The 25,333-nt window shown below is 42.4% G+C and overlaps 2 protein-coding genes across 4 annotated transcripts in view; both read left to right on the top strand.

Annotated features, from left to right (window-relative positions):
- CILK1 (ciliogenesis associated kinase 1) overlaps positions 1-4,022 on the top strand; it is a 35,220-nt gene extending 31,198 nt beyond the window's left edge. For both annotated transcript variants that reach the window (XM_007193881.2, XM_057555050.1), the window contains exon 13: positions 451-4,022. In XM_007193881.2, coding sequence (XP_007193943.2) covers positions 451-605 — 155 coding nt within the window. In that variant the 3' untranslated portion in view covers positions 606-4,022. The remainder of the gene's footprint in view (positions 1-450) is intronic.
- A 3,474-nt stretch (positions 4,023-7,496) lies between these two features.
- Positions 7,497-23,413, top strand: LOC103005234 (glutathione S-transferase A4). Of its 2 annotated transcripts, none has more exons than XM_007193879.2 (7): positions 7,497-7,595; positions 8,568-8,672; positions 15,159-15,210; positions 16,694-16,826; positions 17,705-17,846; positions 19,415-19,546; positions 22,807-23,413. In XM_007193879.2, the coding sequence occupies exons 2-7, from the start codon at positions 8,583-8,585 to the stop codon at positions 22,927-22,929; spliced, it is 672 nt and encodes a 223-aa protein (XP_007193941.1). In that variant the 5' UTR covers positions 7,497-7,595; positions 8,568-8,582; the 3' UTR covers positions 22,930-23,413. The 2 variants fall into 2 exon arrangements, with proteins under 2 accessions (XP_007193941.1, XP_007193942.1); XM_007193880.3 differs by lacking the exon at positions 7,497-7,595 and adding an exon at positions 8,161-8,324.
- Positions 23,414-25,333: the final 1,920 nt, after the last annotated feature.

The raw sequence follows: 25,333 nt of genomic DNA, 5'->3' as shown, positions 1-25,333 counted from the left end.
GTTCTGAGCTGGGCAGTGAGGGGATCTGACTTCTACCTCCAGGCTCACTCAAGCCCCGTTGTCACTAGACTGAAAGGGCGAGCAGGGTGGAAGTAGGGAAACCAACCAGGAGGCTGTCACGATTATCCAGGCAAGGAGTGAGGCTGGCCTGGGCCGGTGGTGATGGTTGACCTGGGCCAGGTTTTGGGTAGGTTTGGAAGGTAGAGCCAATAGGATTTGCTGAAAATTACAAGTGGGATCTGAGAAAAAGAGGAGGGTCAGGGATGACACCAGTAATTCTGGCCTGACCGCTATAGAATGGGGTTATCCTTAACTGGGAAGGAGGACTCTGAGGAGGCGGCTGCCCTTGAACTCTCCTTTGCTAATATTTTTGTCACCAAGATGCTCTTTGCTGCACTTTGTTTGCATGGGTCCCGTATCAGTCAGACCCACCTTTTTCTTTCATTGCAGGTTATTCTTCCCTGAAGACTGTGAGACCTCATCCTGGGCGACCTTTTTTCCACACCCAACCTAGAAGCACTCCCGGGTCGCTGCCCCGGCCTCCGGCCGCCCAGCCCGTGCACGGCCGGACGGACTGGGCTGCTAAGTATGCATCTCGGCGATGACTGTCACGAAGCCCTTTGTAGGGGACAGCGGGACGCTCTCCCTCAGCCAGCTGGTGTTCTACCTGCAAGAGACTTCCGGATGGTAGAAAAGCAAACACTTTATAGTTATTCTTCTGAACTGAGACATTTCAATATTCATTTTTAAAGTTTTTTTTTTTTAAATATTGATTTGAATGCAGTACCTTTTTTTGTACAAAGTTATTTTATTCTAAAACTGGGTCCCATTATTTTCTTAAACAGCGGCATTTTGTATATATGGATTATGTTTTAGCATTTTATACAGTCAACTTTGTAAGGAACTTTTTAAAGATTAATTGATTTTCCTTTGGGTTTCCAGATAATATTTTATACAGATTTTTAAAAATAGAATAATAATGATGCAGTATTGCAACAGGGGTGCAATTTAAGGCTACACGATAAAGGGTTTTTTCCTCAATGTGTGCAGATATTTGCGAAGTGGTTAAATTTTAAATGTGGCATGTTCGGTACTTTAGGCTTTTTTGGACTGACCTCAGCACCAGAAAACTGACCATCTGCCGTTCTCAATACCATGTTATTGGTCTGACTTTTTGATACCGCTGTGCTGTTCTAAAAGTACTATTACATAATTCACTTTGTTTTCTTTTTACTCCCCAGATGAAAGAACTCTAAGTAAATATTTTTAGAAATGTTTATAACACCCTTTTTGGTGGTTGGAGATATCCAGCTGAAACCAAGCTATGCCATGATATTCTATTTTCTTCCATTTTTGAAGTCAACTTGTATAAGTACCCACAAAAAGGAAGCTTTTCAAGCCAAAATGTTCTCCACGTAAAGGTTAACACGGTCACTTAAACTATATCCCTGCCAAGATGCATGATCCAAAAACTAAGTTTCAAAGCAGCAGAAGATTTTTTTATTATCCTAACCCTCAGAATGTTGCATTTAGCTCAGTTTTCATGGCAATTTGGGGAGCAGGAAAGATAGATGGCAGAGGTCCCACTGGTCTGGGAAGTCACAGTTACCGTGATGTCAGTGTCTGTCACGTGCCACATTCAAAGAACTCTTAACCCTTGTGTAGTTTCTTTCAACAGTGAGAACTCTATATGGTGGGCAGAGGCTGTTCCATTGAGAGGAATGTTTACAGCAATTTTGAAAATGACAAAGCTAGTTTGGAGACAGAAAAAGACAAAAAGTCCACTCTGATCCACCTCTGTCGGGCACACTCGCCTCCACTCATGGTTGCCTGAAAGGCAAGAGAGAAGGTCACCGTCAGTAAACGCGACATAATCTCCTGAGTATATTGACTCACCTTCTCCCAGGGCTCAAGTCACTCTCATTTGGTTCCAGGATATAGCAAGTTGAGCCAATGAAATTGTCATTTTTGTAGGTTAAAATGAATATCGGCACTTTGATATGGTTCAACCTAATAAGTTGGTAAATTTTTGCTTTGACGTATTCATAATACGTTGCAGCTTGAACAAATCAGGATGGTTCCCAAGGTGCCCTCACCTAAAATCAGGGAGTAATTTGTGCTTTGGAGAGTCTGGCTCAAAAATATACTTGACCAAGCACCATGATCGCTGGGGGCATGAGAAAAGCACATGATGGATGTGGATTTGAGAGGTAATATTTTCCTGTTAACAAACTGGCAGCAATGCTTCAGGAAATAAAGATGTATATGTAAGCACAACTTGAAGCTGAATTCATTTCTGTATTATATTCTCATTATCTCAAGCAACAGAAAATGTGTTTTCAGAGATGAGTCCTTTACTATGAGGTTAATATTTATTTCCCCTTTCTGTATTATGTATAAAAAGTAAGTTAATCTGAAAGCTTACCCAGCTTGCTGGAAAGCTGGTTTTAAATTGTAAATACCCCCTAGAGAACCAGATGGATTGTGAATACCATATTCTTGGCCCTATAGCTTATGTTCAGGTCATTACATTTTTTTTTTTTAATGGAAAAACCCAGTCACCTGGTTATTACACATTATAAAATTGTTTTTCTATTACTTTTGTAGGGCCCAAATTCAGAAAGTATTTCACTTTTCTTCTTCCTCTTTCATTTGTTTATCAGCAAACAACTTCCCTTGGGAAGCAAAACATGTTTATTCATTTGCAAGTCAAGAAGCTGACGCTGCATTGAGCAAACTAGAAGGCTGAAAGAACAATGTCAGTTCTAAAGAACTAGCAAAATCCTATAAAGTTCTCTTTTTACCCCACCCTGAAACAGGTAAAGGATAAATTGAGCATACAAGCTGTTTACTATAGAAGCAAATAGTCACCATTATTTTGTTAAGTGAAAATGAAATGCTACCTGTTGCCTATATTTTTAGTTACTATAGACTTACAAAATCTACTGCAAGACACCAAGAAGAATGATGAGTTTAACTGTACCTATCCACGTCCGTACCTCATTTCCAGGCAGAAAGCTTTCTGGGACGTCAGGAAATGGTACAGTGCCCAAAGGTTCAGTGACAGCGGTATGCCAAAGGGTATGTGTGTGAACTGCAGGGAAAGTTGCATGGGCATAAAAGCTACTCTTGGTGTGATTGTTAATTTGACAATAAGCTGCCATTAATTACTAAGCCCTCACCCAGCTCATGTATGATTTAAATAGGAAGAAAACTGATTTTTAAGCAATTTTTTAGACACATCTCTTGCCTAAAGGACTATATACGTCTAATAAACTGATGCTATGTCATCATCTGGAGTTATCAAAAATTGAATACAGTCAAGGCAACCCATGTAACGCAAGAATCGTTTTGTTTTTAAGTACAAATTACCAGTACTGTTGGAGTTCACGGGCACCATGTTTTTCCATGAGGTGGCATCAAGCCATTGTTTTGTGCCATTTAGGAGAGAAAAAGAATGCAGGCTGTATGTTTCAGCTCAATGTATGATCCAAAGCAATATGTTTATAAGAAAATGTTTGACATACTAATTATTTTCTATCATTTAAAGCATACTGTAGCAACTTGTTTGTTTAATATATGTGGTTAATTTTTAGAATTATTTTTACAATTTCCAACCAAAGTACTGTATTTTATATAATTTATTGTGAGGACCTTCTCATGGAAACCCATAGAAGACAAACTGGGGGCCAATATCACGTTAATCTGTATTATCAGTTTCTTATAGTCACTGTGCTAATGTGAATTTAAAATGACCTGAACAGTCTTCTGATGTGGATATTTCAGTGCTGACAGCAATTTAGTCTCCTGGTTTGATTACAAGGGAGTAACTAAGAATATATTTAATTATAAAGCAAATATTCATATGATGGGAAGGTAGGAGGACAGAAAACCACTTACTCAAGCCCCTTCTGAAATAAAATGTTCCTTTTTTGAATAGTTTGTCCTAAGGTGTTTAAAAACGTTAACTTTACTTAAGGAAAATTCTGCTCCAAATAAAGTTACAGTTTAAGAAAAATTGATTTGAGTGTTCTGGTTTTGTTTTTATGTTCTTCCATCAGACAATAACATTACTATTTCCTAATTTGGATTGTTGATATTTTATAACTTCTCCTTAATGCTTAATATAGTGTTACTGCCGTGAAATTGAAAGCATACACTTAGACTAGCAGTAAGAAACGTTATCTTGCAATGTGGAGGCTTTTTAAATCTAGCTTTTAGCAAGTTAGGTGACTAGGAATATTTGGGGAAAAAAAAGCAGGTCAAAACAATTTCTTGTTGCTGATTTCATCATGATTAATACCTACCTTGCGTTTTTCTAGCTTTCATAGTACACTCACGTGTACAATATAAACCTTCAAAAGAAGCTCATAACTTCATGAATTCCATACAGGATTCCACAGGAAATTCTTCTCCCAAACATTCTTTGAAACGTTGAAAGAATTTTGAGGGAACATGATTTACCAATTAACCTTGTATTGGTGAATCCGTAGGTGATGCGCTCCTCCGCATCAGAATATCCCCGGACCTGGATGCGGGAAGGGTCAAAGACTGAGAAGAGCTCCCAGGGCCTCTGAATATATTGATATATATCAGGTAGGTAGAAAGACACCATGAGTAAGACTGTCGCAGGCTGAGAGCAACTCCAAGGGTCTCCAAGAATAGAATGATTTCAGGGGCTTCCAAGGAGCAGAATGACCTAAGCATACCTGTTGTAGAATAGCAGAATTATTATAACAGGAGTTTTTAATTTCTCCACAAGCTTGTTTAATGAGAGTCTTATGACACTACCTTAGTTTCTCTTTCAGGTAAACAAGGTCACTAGGATGATATGACCCCTAATTTATTAGGTTGGACGTATGAAGTGTCCATTTTTGTAGGTTAGAAAAAATTAGTAAAATACCAGCAATTTGATATGGTTCAACCAATTAGAAATAAGTAAATGGAGATAAAGGTTTGGCTGATCAACAACGTTTATAATAATGCTTGTCCTACCTAGTTCAATGAAAGCGAATCTTTGTAGAAAGGTGGGTTGGAAAAAATTGATAAAGTATGACCACCTTCAGCAGGTTTGGAAAATGTGGCTTCCGCCTCTCTCACATTCCAAGATGGCCCACACTGTGGAGTGTGTATTTCTCTGAATAAACCTTCTTTCACTTTAAAAAAAAAGAAATATATATGGCTTCCTACCTATGTCAAATTGAGTAATCTTTGTTAGGTCAGAGTTAGAAAAATGAAGTTGAACACATATTGCTTTTCGTATTTGAAAGTGACTTTCCTGCCTCTTGGTGTGCCCAGCTGTTCTTGTTTTTTCTTCTTATTTTACATACTTTATCTGGATAAAATCACCCTTTTGCTGCCAAGTCAATCCATCTCAGTCCTCTCTTCTGAGTTGTCACTGGCCTCTTTTTTTATTTTATTTTATTTTTATTTTTTAATTGAAATATAGTTGATTCACAATGTTAATTTCTGCTATACAGCAAAGTTCTTCAGTTATACATATATATAATTCTTTTTTTAGTATTCTTTTCCATTATGGTTTATCACAGGACATTGAATATAATTCTCTGTGCTACACAGTAGGACCTTGTTGTTTATCCATTCTGAATATAACAGCTTACATCTGCTCACCCCAACCTCCCACCGGCCTCTTCAACTGTCTAGTGGACATTTCCAGTTGTACGACTCCCAGGAATGAAAGACAAACCTACTCATGATTATTTCCCCCAAACCTTTACGGAGCTAGAAGCAAGGTATCGTCCATTCATTCATTCTTTCAACAAGTGTTCTCTGAACACCTTCTCTGTGCTAAGCATTATTCTAAGAGCAGGATATACAAAAGTATATTGTAAAAAATATGAAAATCCCTAACCTCTTGGAATATACATTCTATCAAAATTTCAGACAGATAACAAAATAAATAAAATATATAGTATGTTAGATGACAATAAATGTTATGAAAAATAAACAAGGAAGGTGGAAAAGGAAGTGTGTGTGTGTGTGTGTATGTGTGTGTGTTTGGGGGGGGCATCATTCTAGACCTTTTCTCTTTCTCCTTTCCACCTCATTAATATTTCACCTTTTCTTACCCATCTTCTTCAAATTTATGATGCTACTATAATTCACACGGACATTTAACAGGTCTCTTTTTCCCCACCCCACACAGTCCCAATTCATCCTCCACGTTTCTGCCAGAGAAATCTATGGAAAATAAAATCTGATCTCGTTAGTTGCTGTAATTGATCAGCAGCACAGGCTTCTCAAGCCAGGTACTCTCAAAAACCCCTCCTGGGTGAAAACAATAATCAACAATATCTATAGCCTGAGAAATAGCAGAAGCTGCCTCTAGAAGCAAGAGATAGTTCTGAAGGCCTTTTGGAGGCATATATTTTTAACTTTAAAATTCATGTGAATTTTTCTATACTAACCTTGACGGTTTTAAAATATTTTAAAGTTCTTACTTATCTACCAGCCAAATTACTTTTTTAGCCCCATTGATACCTCTACCCCAAGGCCCCCACTTCCTTCCATCCAAGAAGGTGCTATGTTTAACCTGGGGCTTAAAGCAGTTTTGTCGAAAGTGTACAAAATGAAGGAGAAGTTCAAGACGATTCACTGGGTCAAGGAAGAAAAAAGGGGGAAGAGGAGAAAAAAATATATGTATATGTAAATATATATAATATACAATATATTAAAAAATTATATATAATATAGAAAATATATGTGTATATAATATATATTATATATATAAATGAATATATATTTTATATATAAATTATATAATCACACATTTAATAATGAGCTTACATACATAGCTATATATGGAACTTTGCTTACTTTTCAAAAACACCTCCTTTGTATGAATTACTTAATCGTTTTTTATAAACATTGTCAAAAGGAAGGCAGACTGCCACGTGCAGCGCCTCATTTGGATGTGTCTGGAGTCTTGGAAGCTTGACTACCCTACGTTCTCCTACAAATGGACCTTGAGAGCTTGTTTGGAGGTTCTAGCAGGGGAGCGCAGCTACTCGTATACCCTTGACCGAAGAACGGTCCTCCTCTATCGGGGAAGGTCGTCCTCTTCGACCGAGCGCGCAGCTTCGGGAGGGACGCACATGGAGCGGTGAGGGAGGAAGGGGACACCCGCCTAGCCAGCCAGATCAGCCGAATCAACCCTGGCGATCAATGGGGTGACAGATGTCGCAGCCAGATCGCCCTCACATCCGAGACAACACAGGGAGGCACACGATATATAAACCTGAAGAGATTTTTAACTTTTAGCATAGGTCGACTTGTTTTTCCTAGTCGGATCTCTAAAAGGCACTTTAAAGGCTTAACCTAACTAACACTTAAATGATCACTTAATCCCTAAAATTGCTAAAATTGGTGTTAAAACGGGCTTAATTTTGGGTTGTTTTCATATTATCCAGCATGCCTTGCAGGTGGGAGGGGGCATGCTAAATAGTGCCGTGTCTATTGGTGAAATCCTCCGGAGCCTCGCCCACCGAGAGCGCCTCGGGCCGCCCACGGGTCGCCTGGCTGCAGACCGCTTGCTGGGGGCTTTGTGCGGTTCTGGTCACTCCGAGCGAACCCAGGTCTGTCTCCCTTCTGCCGCCCCCACCTGCCCTTTCCCCTCGTCTTGTTTCTCCCGGCTCCGAGCTTCTCACTCTCCCTCCATCCCGGAACCACCCCCGCATTCCTCCTATTCCTGTCTTCCTGCCCCGGTCCTTTGCGCCCCTGCCCCCATCGGGGCAGACGGGGGCCCCTGGGCTGGGGTGGGGTCTTGCTTGGCTCCGTGTGCGTATCATGATTAACCCGCTCTGTGGAGTCAGCAACCCTGGGTGGAAGGCAGGGTCGGATGTTCCCCGGGGCGGGCCGCACGGGCTGAGCGGCCACGCGGAGCGCCTGGAGCCTATCTCGGCCGCCGATCGGTGGCCTGGGCGCACCCGGGGCTGGGGGCCCGTGTCCGGGCGGGGCGGGGGCGTGCAGGATCCGGGGCCGCCACCGCGGGCCTGCCCACCGACGCACGTCTTGCGGACAGTAGTAATCCTCGGCCTCCCTACCTCCCTGTTGCTGTGAGGCTCAAATCTGATGCGTGTGAAAGTGAATTTTTGCAGAGGTTCCACGGGTGTGTACGTCTCCTCCGCGGCACTTAGCGTCTGGACTGTAAAGGCCGAATTTGGGAAATCTCAGATTTTCAAGGTCAAAGTATATGATGTTCTGATTCTGTGAAGTCCCATGCTGCTAGTACAGATAGATGTCTTTACAGCAAATGGCCCCAGCTTCCCAAGATCCAGAGTAATAAATCGTAACGATATGAAACGGTATGAAAGCCAAGTGTTTTGTTTTGTTTTTTAAGTTTTAAAATGGTGGTCTGTTTTTATTGAGTGAGGGAAAACGCAGTTAAAAAAACAAACACAAAATCCCTTCCCTTCCAACCACCACAAAACCCCCCAAACAGTTTTCTGTGCCAAAATCCTGAATATTCATTTAGCGCCTGAGCTCTGGGCTGAGGACTCGAAATTGAGGCTGTTCTTTTGCGAGGAGCTGCTGCGTTTGTTTTTCAGAAAACCTGCAAGGCCATGATGGCTACGAAGCCCAAACTCCACTATCCAAATGGACGAGGCCGGATGGAATCCGTGCGATGGGTTTTAGCTGCCGCTGGAGTCGAGGTACCCTACCTATATGCTGTTTCTGCACAGATTTGTCCTACAACGTTGAGACTTGAGGGAAACGTCAATGGCGGAGCCTTGTCCTCTCCCACTAATATTACAGACCTGCTTCAGTGAGTCAGAAGAGTCCTTCCCCTCAAGACTTTTTCTTTTTATAAATGGAGTGTAGTTGATGAAATTGTATTTAACTTTCAGCTTTAATCATTGGCTTCTGATCTACCACCAGTAAATATTTATTAATGAGGAGAAAAGGAACGAACCTGCAATTTGCCAGTTAACAGCCAGAACTTTTGTGAATATAGAATCTCTAGGTGAATTTCGTATTTATTTCAGTGGCTTCGGACTGGCAGCCTTCCTATCTTGTCTGCATTCCTTCCTGTGTGCTTTGGCCCACAGTGGTTTTGGTCTTGTTTTTGTTCTGTTCTTGTAGCTTCTTATTTACGGAAATTTTCAAATACGAGCAAAGATAGGACATTGCCATGAGTTCCATGTACCTGTCACTCAGCTTCAACAACCATCAGCTTTATGCTAATCTTGTTTCATCTATCTCCTCCCCTCTGCTTGCTTTGTTGGGAATATTTTACGTTTCATCTGTGAGTACTTCAGTTTTGCTCTCTAAAAGATGAGCATTTTAAAACATAACCACGATACCATTATCGCACCCAACAAAATTAACAACAGTTCCTTATTATCACCTAACAATCTGATTGTCTCAAACAGGCCTTGTTTCAGTCTGGATCTAAATCAGGTCCACACATTGCATTTGATTACGTTTCGTTCATTATTTTAAAAAATCTGTAACATTTCCTCTGCATTTAAAAAAAAATAAACTTTGCATTTGGAAATAATTTCAGATTAATAGAAAAGTTCTAAAGATAGTGCAGAGTGTTTCCATGTAACTGTCTCTGTCTCCCTTAATGAAAACATCTTACCTAACCACATCAAAACCAAGAAATTAACATTGGTGCATAACTAAGCTACAGACTTTATTCAAATCTGATTGGTTTTTCCACTAATGTCCTTTTACTATTCCAGGATCCAACATTGTGTTTAGTCATTATGTTTCTTTAGCTTTCCTCCATCTGTGACAGTTTCTTAGTCTTTCCTTTATTTCACCACCTTGACAGTCTTGAAAAGTATTGGTTAGGTTTTTTGTAGAATCCTCCACATTTTGGGTTTGTCTGATGTTTTTCTCATGATTAGACCGGGTTTGAGGGAAGAAGACCACGGAGTGAAGTGTCCTTCTTATTACATGATATGAGGGGTTATAGGACATCATGAGTCGTCACTGGTGCAGTTAAGCCTGGTCACTTGGCTCCTTCATTCATCAAATAATTTTCCCTGTGTTCTTTGGAAGAGAATCATTAAATTCAGCCCACACTCCCAAGGATGGGAATTAAGCTCTACCTCCTGGTATCTGCATTTAGAATTCTTATGTAAGGAAGATTTGTCTCCCCCCCACCCCATTTATTTATTTATACCATCATTTATTTATATCAGCATGAATTTAAGTATATTTATTTTATCCTTTCGATTAAAATTCAATAATTCTTTTGTTGCTCAAATAGTTCCAGCTTTGGCCATTGGGGCTCTTTCAGGTTGGCTCCTATGTCCTTTCCATGTAGCCCTTTTTACTTTTTTATTTTCCTTCAGCATTTTCTCACTTTCTGACACTCTAAGATGCTCCAGGCTCATCTTGTATTTTCCTTGCCCTAGCCCTAGTACTTCTCCAAAGAGCCCTGGTCCCTTTTATTAGAAAATGGTATTAGCAGCCAAGATCTGGGTGCTAAGTGTCTGCATTTGTTTCTAGTGCCATTTGTGGAAGAAACTGCGTTTAGAATGCACCCCATTCTGGATTTGGCGGCTTTACTCTCATTTTAACATGTTCTATTCTCTATATTTCCTGTAAACTACTAGTTGGATCCAGAAGTCTGATCAAATCCAGGCTCCTTTTTTTCTTTCTATCTCTGTTTTTTTTTTTTCCTGCCAGACTGCGGCAGAGGTGATACTGCGATCATATTTCTCTTGTGCGACATCTGGGGTGCATGATGTCTGCCTGTCTCGTTTTCAGCGTTGCTGAGTTTGATCAGTGTGTTCCTGTGACCTTAGGCTGTTCCACAGTATGAAGTTTCCTCCATCACCCTTTCAAGTGTCTTTTGCAGCCTTGATCATCACCGTTGTTAGAGGTTACAAAATGGTGATTTTTCTATTTCTATCATTTCACCTAAATTTATTAACTGTGATACTCTCATAAAGAGTAATTGTTCACTGATTAACTACTTAATTACCTTGAAGTACAGTTCAAATAAGAAAAGCAGGATAAATGCTTGATTCTGCCACTTTATCAATTTTCAGAATAATGAGTCGTTACCCTAGCAACCTCCAGAGGTGACAAATGAGGGTTGACGGGTTTGGGGTTTTGTTTCTTATTGTTGGTTTGGTTTGGTTTTGGTTTCCTTGCCTGTCATTATAACTCACCACACAGTGTTTTTACAGTTTTCTAAATTAGTCGATATCATTTTTATATACAAATTCTGATTTCTGACTTCTCTTGAGAAGTTGGAAGATCTGATGATCCTGGGGCCTCATTCCCATAGGGCAGCAATTGCTGCTTCTGAGTAGGGACAGTCCCTAGAGATGGACCTTTCGAGTCCGCATAGTCCCCACCGTTCCCTATTGTCTCAGGACATATTTTCTAATTGTGTTAAGAGGAAAGTGAAACAATTCTTGATCCTTTGACTTGAACCTAGTCAGCTGATGTATGTCACCTGTCTAACCCCTGTATGCTTCTGAGTTTGCAATTATTTAATAGGTTTTGAAGAGGGTGTCTTATATGTGTATGTACTAGAATCCCTTGTCAAAGCTCCTCTTCCCTAGCTTCATTCTGCCCCTCCTACTCTGCTGTGAGTCAGCATTCTTGGTTACAGTCATAGAAACCCAACCCTAAGCAAGAAAAACAAAAAGGAACATGGGTCATGTGATCTACCTACCCTCAACCAGGCAGGCAGGTGGGGTACAGTAATTAGCCCAGCGTGGGTCTCAAGCCCACTCCTCTGACCAGGGTGGAGGGAGCTAGACTGGCCTCCCTCACGAGGGCTGACCACGTGGTTTGCAGGAACAATTCCCAAAAGGTGGTACCAGGCGTCCCTCTCCTTTCTGTGCCCAGTGACATTTTCAGCTACATTTGTGCTCATACAGATCTGAAACAGGAGGGCCAGGCTGGCAGCCGCTGGATGAGTTCATGATTCCCAGCGTCACGGTGTCGGTTAGAGCCTGATGTGTAAAGCATACGCATCCCAGTAACTAGGTGCCTCGCACCTGCTGAGAGACAGCGTGGCCTAATCCAGGGAGTCATTCCTCCATCTCACGCTTAGTTTGAGTCCGCAGACCTTGCTCTGTGCTGGGTGCTGCTTCTTGGCTGCTGCTTCTTGGCTGCTTGGAGCTTCATGGGCCCAGAGACCACCCCCACCCCAAACCTGGTCACATCCTCCTTGTGGAGAGGGAGATGAACAGCGAAAAACAGAAGATGTGAAGGCCACTAACTCCTCATTCAGGACTTCTGGGCAGTTCACTTAGAAGAAGGGGGCATGTGAAGAGGGAGCGCGTGGTGTGGACGCGGGCACTTCTCCAAGGAGCCCAGCGGGAACAGCACCCCATCAGGGCACAGAGAGGGCTGACTGTGTGGATGAAGCCGCACGCTGTCTGTCCTTACAGCCCGCAGCAGCGGACACACAGTCGCCAGCTCCTGTGAGCTCTGCCTGGTGACTTTTTCCCTTCCTCCCTCTCCTACCCTCTAATCTCCTGTTCCGGTGCTAGATTCTTCTTGCAGACCAAGTTGTATAAAGTTTGACTGAAGAGAGTTTCTCTGGTGAGAGAGAGCATGCATTTTGCTACGTGTTCCCAGAAGTCAAAAACCAGAATCGGAACAATTTGGAAGGAATTTTTTAAAAAAAATTTTTAAATTAAAGTATAGTTGATTTTGGGTGTACAGCAAAGTGATCCAGTTATATATATCTTGCACATTATTTTCCATTATAGCTTATAACAAGATATTGAATATAGTTCCCTGTGCTGTACAGTAGGTCCTTTTGTTTATCTATTTGATATATAGTAGTGTGTATCTGCTAATCCCAAACTCCTAATTTATCCCTCCCCCACCCCTTTCCCCCCTGGTAGCCATAAGTTTGTTTTCTATGTGTATGAGTCCATTTCTGTTTTGTAAATAAGTTCATTTGTGTCATTTTTTTTTTTTAGATTCCACATGTAAGTGATATCATATGATATTTGTCTTTCTCTGTCTGACTTACTTTGCTTAGTATGTTAATCTCTAGGTCCATCCATGTTGCTTGGAAGGACTCGTTTTTTTATAATGTACATTTCTGGTCTCTCCCAACTACTGGATGTGAATCTCTGAGGGAAGAGCCTAGAGACACACGCACACACACACACTTCCCCATGTGCTTTATAAATGATCGTGGTCATAAAAGTGTGAGAGCCGTGGTGCAGAGGGAACACCACCAGCATCACACCTGACCAGCTGGGCATTTGGACAAATGCCTAGAACATTCTTGCCCTGAAGTTAGTGCTTCCTGGGCCACAGATGGAGTGCCTCTAGGGGCATTGAGGCCCCGTCCTCACACGGGAGGACCCTGGGAGTAGGAGAAGTCATGCCTACACATCCTGATGCCCGTTGAGGCGGAAGAGAGAATGGCCATGTCTATGCTGTCAGCTCTGCCCCTCCTGGGATGATGGGGCAGCGCAGGGAGAGATGCTGGTGGGGAACCATCTGGGGACTCAGTGGGCATGTGAAGGGCATCAGTACATTAGCACGAGTTTTATCTATCGCAAGAAAAGAAACTTTTCAGTGTTTTTCCCCGCCACCCCCCCAGCCTTTTAGTTTGAAAACTTGAAAACCTACAGAAAAGTTGTAATAGTACAATGGACACCTTTTAAATAAATGGACCAGTTGTTAACATTTTGCCACATTTGCTTCCTTCCCTCTTCTCTCTCTGCTTTATTTATTCTTAATCACTTGAAAGTAGGTTGCAGACATCTGCATGTATCTCCCTGTTAAGAAAGAAAGAAATCATTGTTCTAATAACCGCAATATCACTGTCACAATTAAGAAAGTTAACACTAACTTTACAACATCTAATATACAATGCATATTCAGAAGTTCCCTCTCGTCCCCCAAAAGTCTATGTAACTGTTATTTAACTATTTAGCAGTTATAACTGCCCCTTCCCCCATCCAGGATCTAATCAAGATTCAGATATTTGGTGGTTATTTCTCTAGTCTCTTTTCATCTATCAATAGAACAGAACCTGCATTTTGTTCATTTCTTCCCTACCCTTCACTTAACAGAAAAGGAATGTGTGAAAGAGGAATTGACTCTCTTGCATGAATTTCTGCCAACAGAAGTAAAGAATCAGTTATGTAACTTGGAGGCCAAATGACGTAAAGAATTATCAGAAGAGGGCTACCTGGCTAAAGTCGATTCCCTTTTAAATAAAGATTTGCCCTTGAGAGCAGAATTCATGCTTCTGGTCGGGAAGAGCATAGATGGCTAGGAAATGGGAGCCAGACAAGTGGTGAGGACCACAGAGTGGGAACAGCAGAGGCAGAAAGTCCCCCAGACCAGTTTCCAAACGTTGCACGTCCTGGAGGAGCTTAAAAACAAAACAGGCCATTTATGTTACAGAGTGTCCCACATCCTGGATATGCCCCATTTTCACCTTGCAGTTTGATCCAAGTTAAATCGGTTGGCGAGCTCTTTCTGCAGTGGTGCAGTGTCCTCACTGTGTCACAGCAGGGAGCACGTGCTATCTCAGGGTGTCCCCCAGTGGGGAGCTGAGTTTGACCACTTGGTTAGGTGGATGGTGGGATCTCCAGATCTGCAGAGATGTTTTTTCTTTGTCATAATAAGGAACTTGTGGGGTGACACTTTGAGATTGTGTGAATATTCTATGGCCCATGACCCAATGATTTCAGCATCCATTATGATCCTTATCAGAATTAGTTATTACATTATAGGATGAAAATTGGTGATTTTCTCATTTTATCATTAATTAGGAATAATTCTACATTAATTAGTGCTAATTCTGTAAAAGAGAGCTTTCCTTCTCCCTTTTATTTTAGAATCATCATTTATGGACACAGGGGTTTTTTTGTTGTGTTCTAATCCACAACTGATATCACTCTTTTCGATATTTCAGTTGTCCCAGATGTGGCTAGAGAATCCCCCGGGTAGGTCCTGCATGCCTTTGTTTTTGACATATCCATTAGTCTTTGAGTACGTCCTCACTTTCTGACATAACAGAGTCAACCTTTTCTTCTGGGAGTCCAGTGATATTTAGAAACAAGATGTGGGTACTGAGTATGCTCTTTCTCTCTGCTTTTGAGGCAGTTTAACTTGGTATTTTCAGTCCTGAACCTGTAATGACATTTCGCTTCTTTTTTTTTGGGGGGGTGTCTTTTTGAATTTAGTTTGATGAAGAATTTTTAGAAACAAAAGAACAGTTGCAGAAGTTACAGGATGGTGAGTATCAAAATGTATTACTGTCGGTAATGCTGATTTTCTTTTCTAAGAACCCATATTTACGTGGAAGGGCAAATATACTGCTGACACTAAGCATCCAGACCAGTATCCTAAAACCAGACAAGCAAGAGGGAACAGTAGCCGAAATTGCCAGGAAGTCTCTTCGTATTCAGTAGTTCTATAAAAGATGGCGAAAGGGAAGGAGCAGTTCCTCCCTCCGTCCCAGTGGGCAGCCCTTCTCCATCTCTCTCTCGTCCCCCGCCCTCCTCTACCTTTCCCCCCTTTCTTCCTCTCCCTCATCCCTTCTCTCCTCATTTTCCACCTCCTCCGAATTACCTGAGGCATCTGCACCTGCTTGAAGTACGCAGATAAAAGTCACCATTTACACTGGGCCGATTTCTGAAATAAGTACCAAACAGGTGTGACATCAGTGAAAGGCCCCCTTTTAACTCCTGGTCACACCCTCCCTCCACACCCAGGCCCCTGTAAGCATCCTCCCTCCCGGCCATCAGCAGGGTCCTGAGACCCAACTCAAGGCTCCTCGGAGAGGGGCCAGCTCTGCAGGGCTGTGATGCCCCCGTCATGAGTGACACTGCCTGGCGTCACCAGGCCGGTGCTGAGTACACATCTCCCCTCGACCCGCATGTGCCCCCAAGCCTTGAGCCCCCCCAGGGCTGGGCTGTATGCTATACTTGCAACTCTCCCCGACGTTTGGTGTGGGGAAAGTGTTTGAGACAGGCTTCTTGAAGAAAGTAGTGGGTTACTTTTTGACCAGTGACAGCGTACTTGGTGGTAGGTGGTCTGTGGTAGTGGACGCCTGTACGTGAGTATCAGCTGGTGACTTAGGTTTCATGATCAGATTGTCAAAGCAGTGCAGTCATAGAACATTCTAGAGTGATGGGAATGTTCTCTTCTGCAATGCCAGCGCAGGAGCCACCAGCCACATGTAGCTTTTGAGCACTTGTAATGTGTCCAGGGCGACTAACGAAGTGAGTTTTAAATTTTTCAAAAGTTTGATTAATTTAGAGTTCCCTGGTGGCCTAGTGGTTAGGATTCTGGGCTTTCACCGCTGTGGGCCCAGGTTCAGTCCCTGGTCAGGGAACTGAGATCCTGCAAGCTGTGCATTGCAGCCACACACAAAAAAATTGATTAACTTAAATTTAGGTTTAAGTATACACATGCTGCTTACTGGCTACTATATTGGCCAGCGCACCTCTAAAAAAAATGTCTTCACTACGTTTCCCCTACCCTTTGTCACTGAGGCTAGGAGTTCTTCCTGGGGTGAAAATCAAAAGGGAAGATTTGGATCAATGCTAGTTTTCAGGCTTGTTTTATGGCTAAATCTGCACCCCTGAATGAAGTTGGGGGAGCTTTACACTGTTTCCTAAGGCTGTGATCCCACTGTCCCTTTTCACTCAGCAGAGCATGTTTTGATGGGGGTGCAGGGAAGAGATCACTTCTAACTCTGGGCTTCCATCCCCAGGTAACCACCTGCTGTTCCAACAAGTGCCAATGGTTGAAATTGATGGGATGAAGCTAGTGCAGACCCGGAGCATCCTCCACTATATAGCGGACAAGCACCATCTCTTCGGCAAAGATCTCAAGGAGAGAACCCTGTACTGTGACCCCTGTGGCGTGTTCTCACTTGTCCACTTACCAATGCTTAACTGATTAGTCGTCCTCTACAGCACACCCGTCCACGTCATGTCCTGTGTCGTTAGTGGGAACAGGGAACAAACGCCCAGAAAGGTCGTCAAGACCAGCTGGAAAATCAGTACAGAGAGTCTGAGTAAAACGAGAGAAAAGAATTGAATTCAGACATTAGAGCCTGTGTCTGGGGTGTGGCGCAGGTTTCAACATGTTTAAATGCTTTGATAGTTTTTTATACCTTTCTTGCAAATGTATTATCGCTGAGTATTAGGAATAGGAAGCTGCTGTGACATTCAAGGCCCAGGATACTGTGCACTGGATTATAATTTGAACTCAGAGCCTGGTCCTTGTACCTCCTGGATCATGACCCAGGGCAAAGTGTTACGCTCCAGTGTCCTGATGAGTCTGCAGTATGATGGGGATAATAACAGCACATGCCTCATAATGCCATAAGATTCAGTGAAATATCGGGTATAGAGTGTTTAGCACCGTGCCTGGTACACACCAAGCATCCTATAAATGATACCCACTATTTTTACAAATGTGAAGCTCCACCTGCACCAAGCCTGGGTGCTGGAGTGAGGGTGGCGGAGTAGGGGCCAGGAGAAAGGAATTCGTGGCTCTTGTGCTTTGAGATGTGTGACAGGTTTTTCTGAAAGAGTTTTCTGAATCACAGCTAGAATTGACTTTGCATCTTTGCTCTAAAGGGACAGGTGGAGATGAATGCTTCTTGGTGTTTAAGTTGCCAGAGCCTTAAGAGAAGAACACTCTGGATACTTAGTTGTGGAAGCCAGTGAGTTCAAAGAGAGGGGTGACTGAGAAAACGCTTTTTTGTGTTTTGAAGGATTGACATGTATGTGGAGGGGACCCTGGATCTTCTGGAACTGATTATCATGCATCCTTTCCTCAAACCAGACGATCAGCAAAAGGAAGTGGTGAACATGGCCCAGAAGGCTATAATTAGATACTTTCCTGTGTTCGAAAAGGTAGGTGGCAGTGAAGCCTGTGAACACGGCATCACCAGACCACAAACGCCCCTTTCTGCTCAGGCAGAGTAAAGCTGAGCCCTGCTAGACCAACCTCCTGGACTCCTGAGGGCTCACAGGTGCCATCAGCACAAAGCCAGGATGTCTTGGAGCCTCCCAGAATCTACCAGAGTCTTCCATGTTTTCTGGGAAAAATATGGGCTCACCCATGGGTGCATTGTCATTGCTTACATTCGCCAGGTGCCACCTTGTGCAGGATACAGAAGAGAAGAAACCACCTACTTCATTCATTCTTTCATCATCCTACCTGATAGTTTGGTATAAAGAGAAGAACCATTGCTGTTTTATTTCTCTTCCCTGTGCTCTTTTTGTTTTCTCTTTTGTTATTTCTTGTCTCATTACCGTATCTGTTTTTCTGAGCTTCACACTCCTCCTCTCTTTTCCTCAACTGAGAGGGACTATTTTAAATGCTTCAATTAAAAAACAAGAGAACGTGAAAATCTGGAATTGGCAGACTTCCTCTGGCCACTGATGTGGAATTAGATGTAAGAAGGAGGAGAGATATTTTCTGAGTGTTTCCGTCCTTGGTTTCGTGGCCTCTTGCCCACAGGCAGTTTGTGAACGTAAAATACGATGATGCAGAAATGTGCTGGGACGAGGGAGGAACAGGTGCCTTGGAGAAGGGTCACTGCTGGTTCCTCTGTCCCTGTGGCCCAGACTATGTCAGGGCTTCACCGAACATATGAGCTAAATAATTGTCACCTTCTTTTTACCTGTAATGAAATAGAATCACAGAGAGACTGGGTGACATGCCTAAGACAGGAGCCAAGACTGCAACTCTGGACTCTTCGTCCTCTCCCTGTCCGGCACCAGTAGCTCTGTTTGATTTGGAGTCATATTAGAGTCCTTGTCACACACACATAAACACACACTCACACTCACGGGCATCCACAAAGGACATCTTCCCTGTTCTACCACTGTTTCTTGCCCCTTCCCGATCACCATCTATTCCTATGAATCTCTGCACCTGTGTTACTCTCAAAATGAGAGTCAGGATGAACTCTCATTCTTTTAATTTTCCCTGTCTTAGAAGACGTGAAAGGAAGCCTGCTTTTTTACTGTCATGTCTAGTTTATGACTGTGAGTCCTGACACACAGAAACACAGAACTGGCAAATGAGATTAGACTCCTTGGACAGGACTGGTGGCTTTATGTCTTACATCACTTCCCCTGAATGCATCAGGGCTAATTCTTTTCTGTAGATACATTTATGGAATAGAGGTATCCTTTTAAAGCCCTGGATGCTAAATCTAGAATTAATATTCCCTTCCCCTTTTTAGGGTCTCGTTCTGATGTAAAGCAGATACTTAAGGATGCTTTCATTTCTACACCTTTTTCGCTGTCTCCCTCTCATATAGGGAACTTCTTCTTAGTTGATGTTATTCGTAAAAGGATAAAAGGACAAGGTCGTCGTTTCAGCCCTTCTCAGATACTGCATTGATTCCACAGCTCCATCATTTTCTCCATCTCAAGTATTATAACCAATGTAAAATGTTTATACCCTGCAGGTTTTACGGGGTCATGGACAAAGGTTTCTTGTTGGTAATCAGCTGAGCCTTGCAGACATAATTCTACTCCAGACCATTTTGGCTCTAGAAGAGAAAATTCCTAATATCCTGTCTGCCTTTCCTCACCTCCAGGTACATAAAACAACGTTTGAGAAGACTGGCCCAGAACTCTTAGGCCTTCCTTCGATATCTGTTGTTTGGTAGGCTGTGTATGGGTGTGTGTGCGCATGTGTGTGTGTAATTCTTTCAGGTTCTAGTTCGTAAAATGAAATGAAGGTGCAGACTTGAAATTGGTTTTCTGGTTCCCAGACCCTTTGAGCTGAAAGATCGTTTACATGTGAAAGAAGTTGTCCCTCGGTATTGTTGCGTGACTACACTCTTGCAACGAACTCCATACACAGTTTGCCAGTAGGGACCTGCTGGAGACGTAGGTGTAGGGACCAGGGGCTGCTCATCTGCTTGTGCTGGATGTGCTGACGGGAGGACCCGAGAGCCACCATCAAAAACAGCCTTGTCACCAGGGTGTGGCTCCCTTTCTCGGAAATCACATGATCTCAAATTGGAAATGTTGTAGCCTGAGTTCTGAGAGCTAATAAGAGGCACCCTAAACATCACCCCAGAGAATTCTCACCATTATTCTTCCTCACATTCCAAGGACAGACTTGTGTGCGTGACTCAGTTGATGTTTCGGTGTTATTCTTGCAGGATCGATCATAGAATTTAGAAGCAGAAAAGGGCTTTAAAAAGCAAGTTTCATCCGATGCCTTCAATATATTGAATACATATGAAGAAACAGAGACCCAGGGTAAAGACATCAGCAGCCTGATGGCCTCGTTAGTGGGTGTCTCAACTTTGTCTAGAATCTTAGCCTTTTATCTCCAAATGCAATGGGCTTTCTTCTGTGCTGGTGGGTTGGCCCCTTGGGCCAAATCAGGCCTGCCACGTGTTTTTGTATCACTCTTGAGCTAAGAGTGGTTTTTACGTTTTTAAATGGTTGAAAAAATATCAAAAGAATAGTGATACTTCATGACGCATGAAATTATATGAAGTTCGAATTTCAGTGTCCGTAAATACCGTTCATTGGCACAAAGCCAGGCCCGTTCATTTATGCATCGTCCAAGGCTGCTTTTGTGCTACCGCAGCAGAGCTGAGTCGTTCTGACACAGACCGTATGGCCTGCAAAGCCTAGAATATTTACTAACTGGTCCTTTATAGAAAAAGGTTGCCAGTCCCCTATAAAGACCAGATGGACACATCTTTGACCAAGTTATCAAAAGCCAAGAGAGACACACACTAAATCTCCAAAGAGTAACACATATACTTTAAAAAAAATTTTTTTTCCAAGTCTAGTGAACATCATTTTGACATACTAATGAGGACAGCAACCACCGGTTAAATACATACACCCAGAAAATGAGAACAGAAATCTTCAACAAGGCAAACAACCATTATATAGTTTAGCTCTCTGTTCCTTTCTTCCTACAGGCACAGAGATGGACATTTTACAGTTTGACTTTAATACCAGTAGATCCCTGAAATGGCCCAAGGACCTGTGGATATTTTCCATCCATGATGCTAACAATTCGTTTTTTAAATCCCAGGTACTTCTGTGTAAACAAATTTAATACCTGAACAGGTCAAGTATCAATATTAAAGGACTTCAGAATCTAACACCAGATCTGATTAAATTAAAGGGTCACTCCTGCATTGATTAAAGGGGAAAAAAAATAGTCAAAAGTCACAAAAGTTTTATTATACATGACATGTGTAAGCCCCAGGTAAATCTTGAAATGATAAATCCTTTGGAAAAAGCTTCTAATTATTGGTAATAACACAAATAATACAAATACCGTAATACAAATGGTTCAAATAAGTAATAAGAAGAGAAGATTGTCATATTTACGTAGAATTAATTGACATAATTATTAGTTTTTGTTAATATTAGTGATATATGTATGAATGTTTCTGTATGTTTGTATGCCTGCTTAATTAAGGCTGTGTTTTGTACATAGTAGACATTTAATAAATAGTAGCTTTTTAAATAAATGACCTCTTTATTTTGAAAGATTTTGTTAGAATAATTATATATGATGGATATACAGTTCTTCGTGTAGTTCAGAATTTTCACCAGATCAAATGGATTTTTCTTCTTAATTACTGAAAATTGGTAAGATTTGACTCTATGAATGAAAAGTAAGATTTTTTTTCTTCCATTACAGTTTACGTGAATATCTGGTATCTGATAACTGAGCCCTAGGCTACAAAAAATGCAACTGGCCATCTTTCACACATAGCCAGAAAGAGGATTCATTTGTTAATAGGAGTAAAAATGTCAAGGCAGCTGAATCTTAAAATGTAACTTGTACTATCTGATGAATTTTTAAAACAATTTTATTTAAATGACTTTTATTTAAATGCATTTTTTCTGAGATCAATACATTTGAGCTACTTCCTCTGTCTTTTTTGTCCTTCCTTTTTTCCTTTAAGCAAGTATACTCCTATCCTAAGTATCTTTTTTATTTTTCTGTCTCTGAAAAGAGTTCACATCTCAGTATGAACCGTGAGATTTGTATAGAGCCTGGCCTAGATTCCAGCCACTGTTGGCAGAGATTATTATAAATGATCATACCAAGAGATCAGACCCTAAACAGGTGCTGGATGACAGTTCTATTTGGGTCTCTATAGCAAATATTTATTGAACGTATTCTGATGGACCATTTTGGGGGGTTTTTTGGGTCTATTTTTTTATTGAAGCATAGTTGATTTACAGTGTTGTGTTAATTTCTGCTGTACAGCAAAGTGACGCAGTTATACACATATTTATATACATTCTTTTTTATATTCTTTTTTTTTTTTTTTTTTAATTTTTATAGCTACTTTATTTATTTATTTCTTTATTTTTGGCTGTGTTGGGTCTTCAGTTCTTGCGAGGGCTTTCTCTAGTTACGGCAAGTGGGGGCCACTCTTCATCGCGGTGCATGGACCGCTCTTCATCGCGGTGCGCGGGCCTCTCACTATCGCGGCCCCTCCCGTTGCGGGGCACAGGCTCCAGACGCGCAGGCTCAGTAGTTGTGGCTCACGGGCCCAGATGCTCCGTGGCATGTGGGATCTTCCCAGACCAGGGCTCGAACCCGTGTCCCCTGCATTGGCAGGCAGATTCTCAACCACTGCGCCACCAGGGAAGCCCCTATATTCTTTTCTATTGTGGTTTATCCCAGGGTATTGAATGTAGTTCCCTGTGCTATACAGTAGGAACTTGTTGTTTATCCATCCTATACGTAATAGTTTGCATCTGCTAACCCCAGACTGATGGGCCATCTTGCACCGCCCTATTGTCGTAGAAATGAATACCTTTGCTTTTAGCCTTGAACTTTTGCGTTTTCCCTTTTCAGGAGTTCACAGTGAAAATAAGTAATATCCCTACAATTAAGAAATTCCTTGAACCTGGCAGCAAGAGGAAGCCTCCTCCGGATGACATCTACGTGAGAACCGTGTACAACATCTTCATGCCGTAGGACAGCAGCAAGGCTGTGAGTGAGCGCTGCCCCCCAGAAATCGCTGTGTCCACAGTTGTGTCTTAATTGAAGCCAGGCTGCCGTGATCCAGCTCTGTCGTGGTGCTGTGTACATTGTTCCTAAGTTGGTCTTTCATGTCAAGGAGATCTCTTCTAGAAACATCAACCTTTTTTGTCCAGTGAGTGATTGTTACGGGACCTCTTCTAAAAACCTTTTTGGAGGGGCCGGCATTTAAGTTAGATCTGCTCTGTCTACTCATTTCCGGGTAACGAGGATGGGTAGGACTTCGTGTTGTCCCCTGAGCTTCTTTTCTCCTCTCCTTATCCCATTCTCAACCCCCTCCAGTCTCTTCCTGTTTTTAGTGTCTGATAACAATGGAATTCACTAGATAGTGAGTAACTCTTCCTCTGAGCTATAATAATAATAGATCCATGGTAGTAACGAATGCCATTGATATTTGCCAAAATAAAGGATTTACAATTCATTGCCCTGCTGCTAGAGTTTTTCAATTAAATCGTTGGGAATACATTCACATGGTTCAAATATCAAAAAAAGTATAAAGGGCTATAGAGTTGGAAGTGTTCTTTTCAGCCCTGTCCCCCCAGTTTTCTTTGGTTCTGCTCCCTACAGGCAAACATCATTATCATTCCAGTTATATTTGACACAAGTATAAGAAAGTATAAATATATTTAACTTTTGTCCTCTTACTACCCAAATGGTTATTTGGAGGCTTCTGATTTTTTGCATTTCAGAACTAAAAGTATGGCTTGTTAATACTGCTTTAAACATGTGTTGACTTACATCTCAAATATTAATTGACCACCTGTTATGTGCCAAGCATGGTGCCAGGAGACAAAACCCTAGATCAGAGGCCCTGCTGTAGAAGAAATTCACCACGCAGCAGGCAAGGTAGATGTGTCAACAGCAGAAGTAATTTTAGAAAAGAAAGAATTGCCGCTTTGAGAGTATCTAATAATTAGGAATTTAAAAACTGGAAAAAGGCAAGCGTTTGATCCGCGTCTCATAAAGTGGACACACTCATTCCTTACTACAGGAGGGATTTTTGCCCAGATGTGCAAAACAGACAGTTGTGAGGTGATCCTTAATGCCTGTCACAGTCAATGCAAGCCCCTCAGGGTTTTATTAGAGGAAAACGCAACGCAGACGTGAAGATTGTTCTCTGTCTTCACATTTTCACAATGCAAGCACTCTGTCATCGCTCTAATATTTAGAACTACCGAAGGAGCAAAGGCAGGGCAGCAGGTGCACCACCGGGCAGGCCCGAGGAGCATTGGTGGTCCCGGCTGATGTTTCCGCCAGCTTCCTGGGAGCAAGAGAACAAAAAGAAGAAAATAGGGATGGGGATGCAGTAAAGAGTCTCACCTTCCCCAGAGACAGGTCTGGCCTTGGCTTCTGGGAGGTGATGTCTAAGCCTTGGAATCTCTCCTACCATTTTGGTGGGATTTTACTATCCAGAGACATGCCTGATAGGAGTATCTTTGTTTGCCGGGAGCCCTAGGCCAGCCAGATAACAACTGTATGATTTCTGGCGTAGGCTTTGAGCCGCACCAACAATGTGATGTTGGGCAGGGGCTCCGGGTCATGTGGTGTCAGCTCCACTCTGGAGGGGCTGGAGACAGATCAGCCACGTGGGCGGTCAGTCATGCCCACGCGATGGCGCTCCTGTAAAATTCTGGACTCAGGCACGGGTGGGCTTCCCCGGTGACAGAATTCTGTTGTCACACATGCTTGTCAGGAGGAGTTAGCGCTGTCCATGGCTCTGCAGAGTGAAGACCTCTGGGCGCTCCGAGCCTGGAACACTCCTGGACTCTGCCCTGTACGTCTCTTCCCTGGGCCGATTTTTATCTGTATCCTCTCCGTGTAATAAACCGAAGCTGTGAGTATGACTGTTTTCTGTGAGTTCTGTGAGGACTTCCAGCAGATTACCAGACCTGAGGGTGTTTGGGGGACACTCCCTGAACCTGCAGTTGGTTTCTGAGCGAGGGCGGTCTTTTGGATTTCTCCTTATGACTCTTCAGGGAGGGTAAACGCTTTACACTCATTTGGAGATTAATTTACATGTGGGAACCAGACATTGACTTGATAACACCGAAGGGTCTCTATCATTGAGTTTTATGGGATGGCAAGAAATTTGAGCTGTTATAAGACCATTTGGGTGGGATTTTACTACCCAGGGCCACTGCCTGATACTATTACTCAAGGGCCTGCTGTGTAGACTGTAAGCCATAGCGCAAACAGTGCTTTGGGAGTTTTAATTCTCTTAGACACAAGAGGGCCCTCAAGGCTGGCTCTTTGAGAAAACAACCAGGGAGGAAGTTGGCTTCTGCACTGAATTGGAGGATTAGAGAAAATAAGTACGAGAGGCCAAGCCGCTTCCTGTGAA

This window comes from Balaenoptera acutorostrata, chromosome 10 (assembly GCF_949987535.1).
Source record: "Balaenoptera acutorostrata chromosome 10, mBalAcu1.1, whole genome shotgun sequence".
Classification (NCBI taxonomy): domain Eukaryota; kingdom Metazoa; phylum Chordata; class Mammalia; order Artiodactyla; family Balaenopteridae; genus Balaenoptera; species Balaenoptera acutorostrata.
Note: the sequence above shows the minus strand (reverse complement) of the source record. Positions and strands in the feature narration are given on the sequence as shown.

Coding starts and splice junctions, on each gene's coding strand:
- LOC103005234 (XM_007193879.2), top strand. CDS start 8,583: ATGATGGCTACGAAGCCCAAACTCCACTATCCAAATGGACGAGGCCGG. Junction 15,211..16,693: donor GTTGCAGAAGTTACAGGATG/GTGAGTATCAAA, acceptor TTCCATCCCCAG/GTAACCACCTGCTGTTCCAA. Junction 19,547..22,806: donor CTGCCTTTCCTCACCTCCAG/GTACATAAAACA, acceptor TTCCCTTTTCAG/GAGTTCACAGTGAAAATAAG.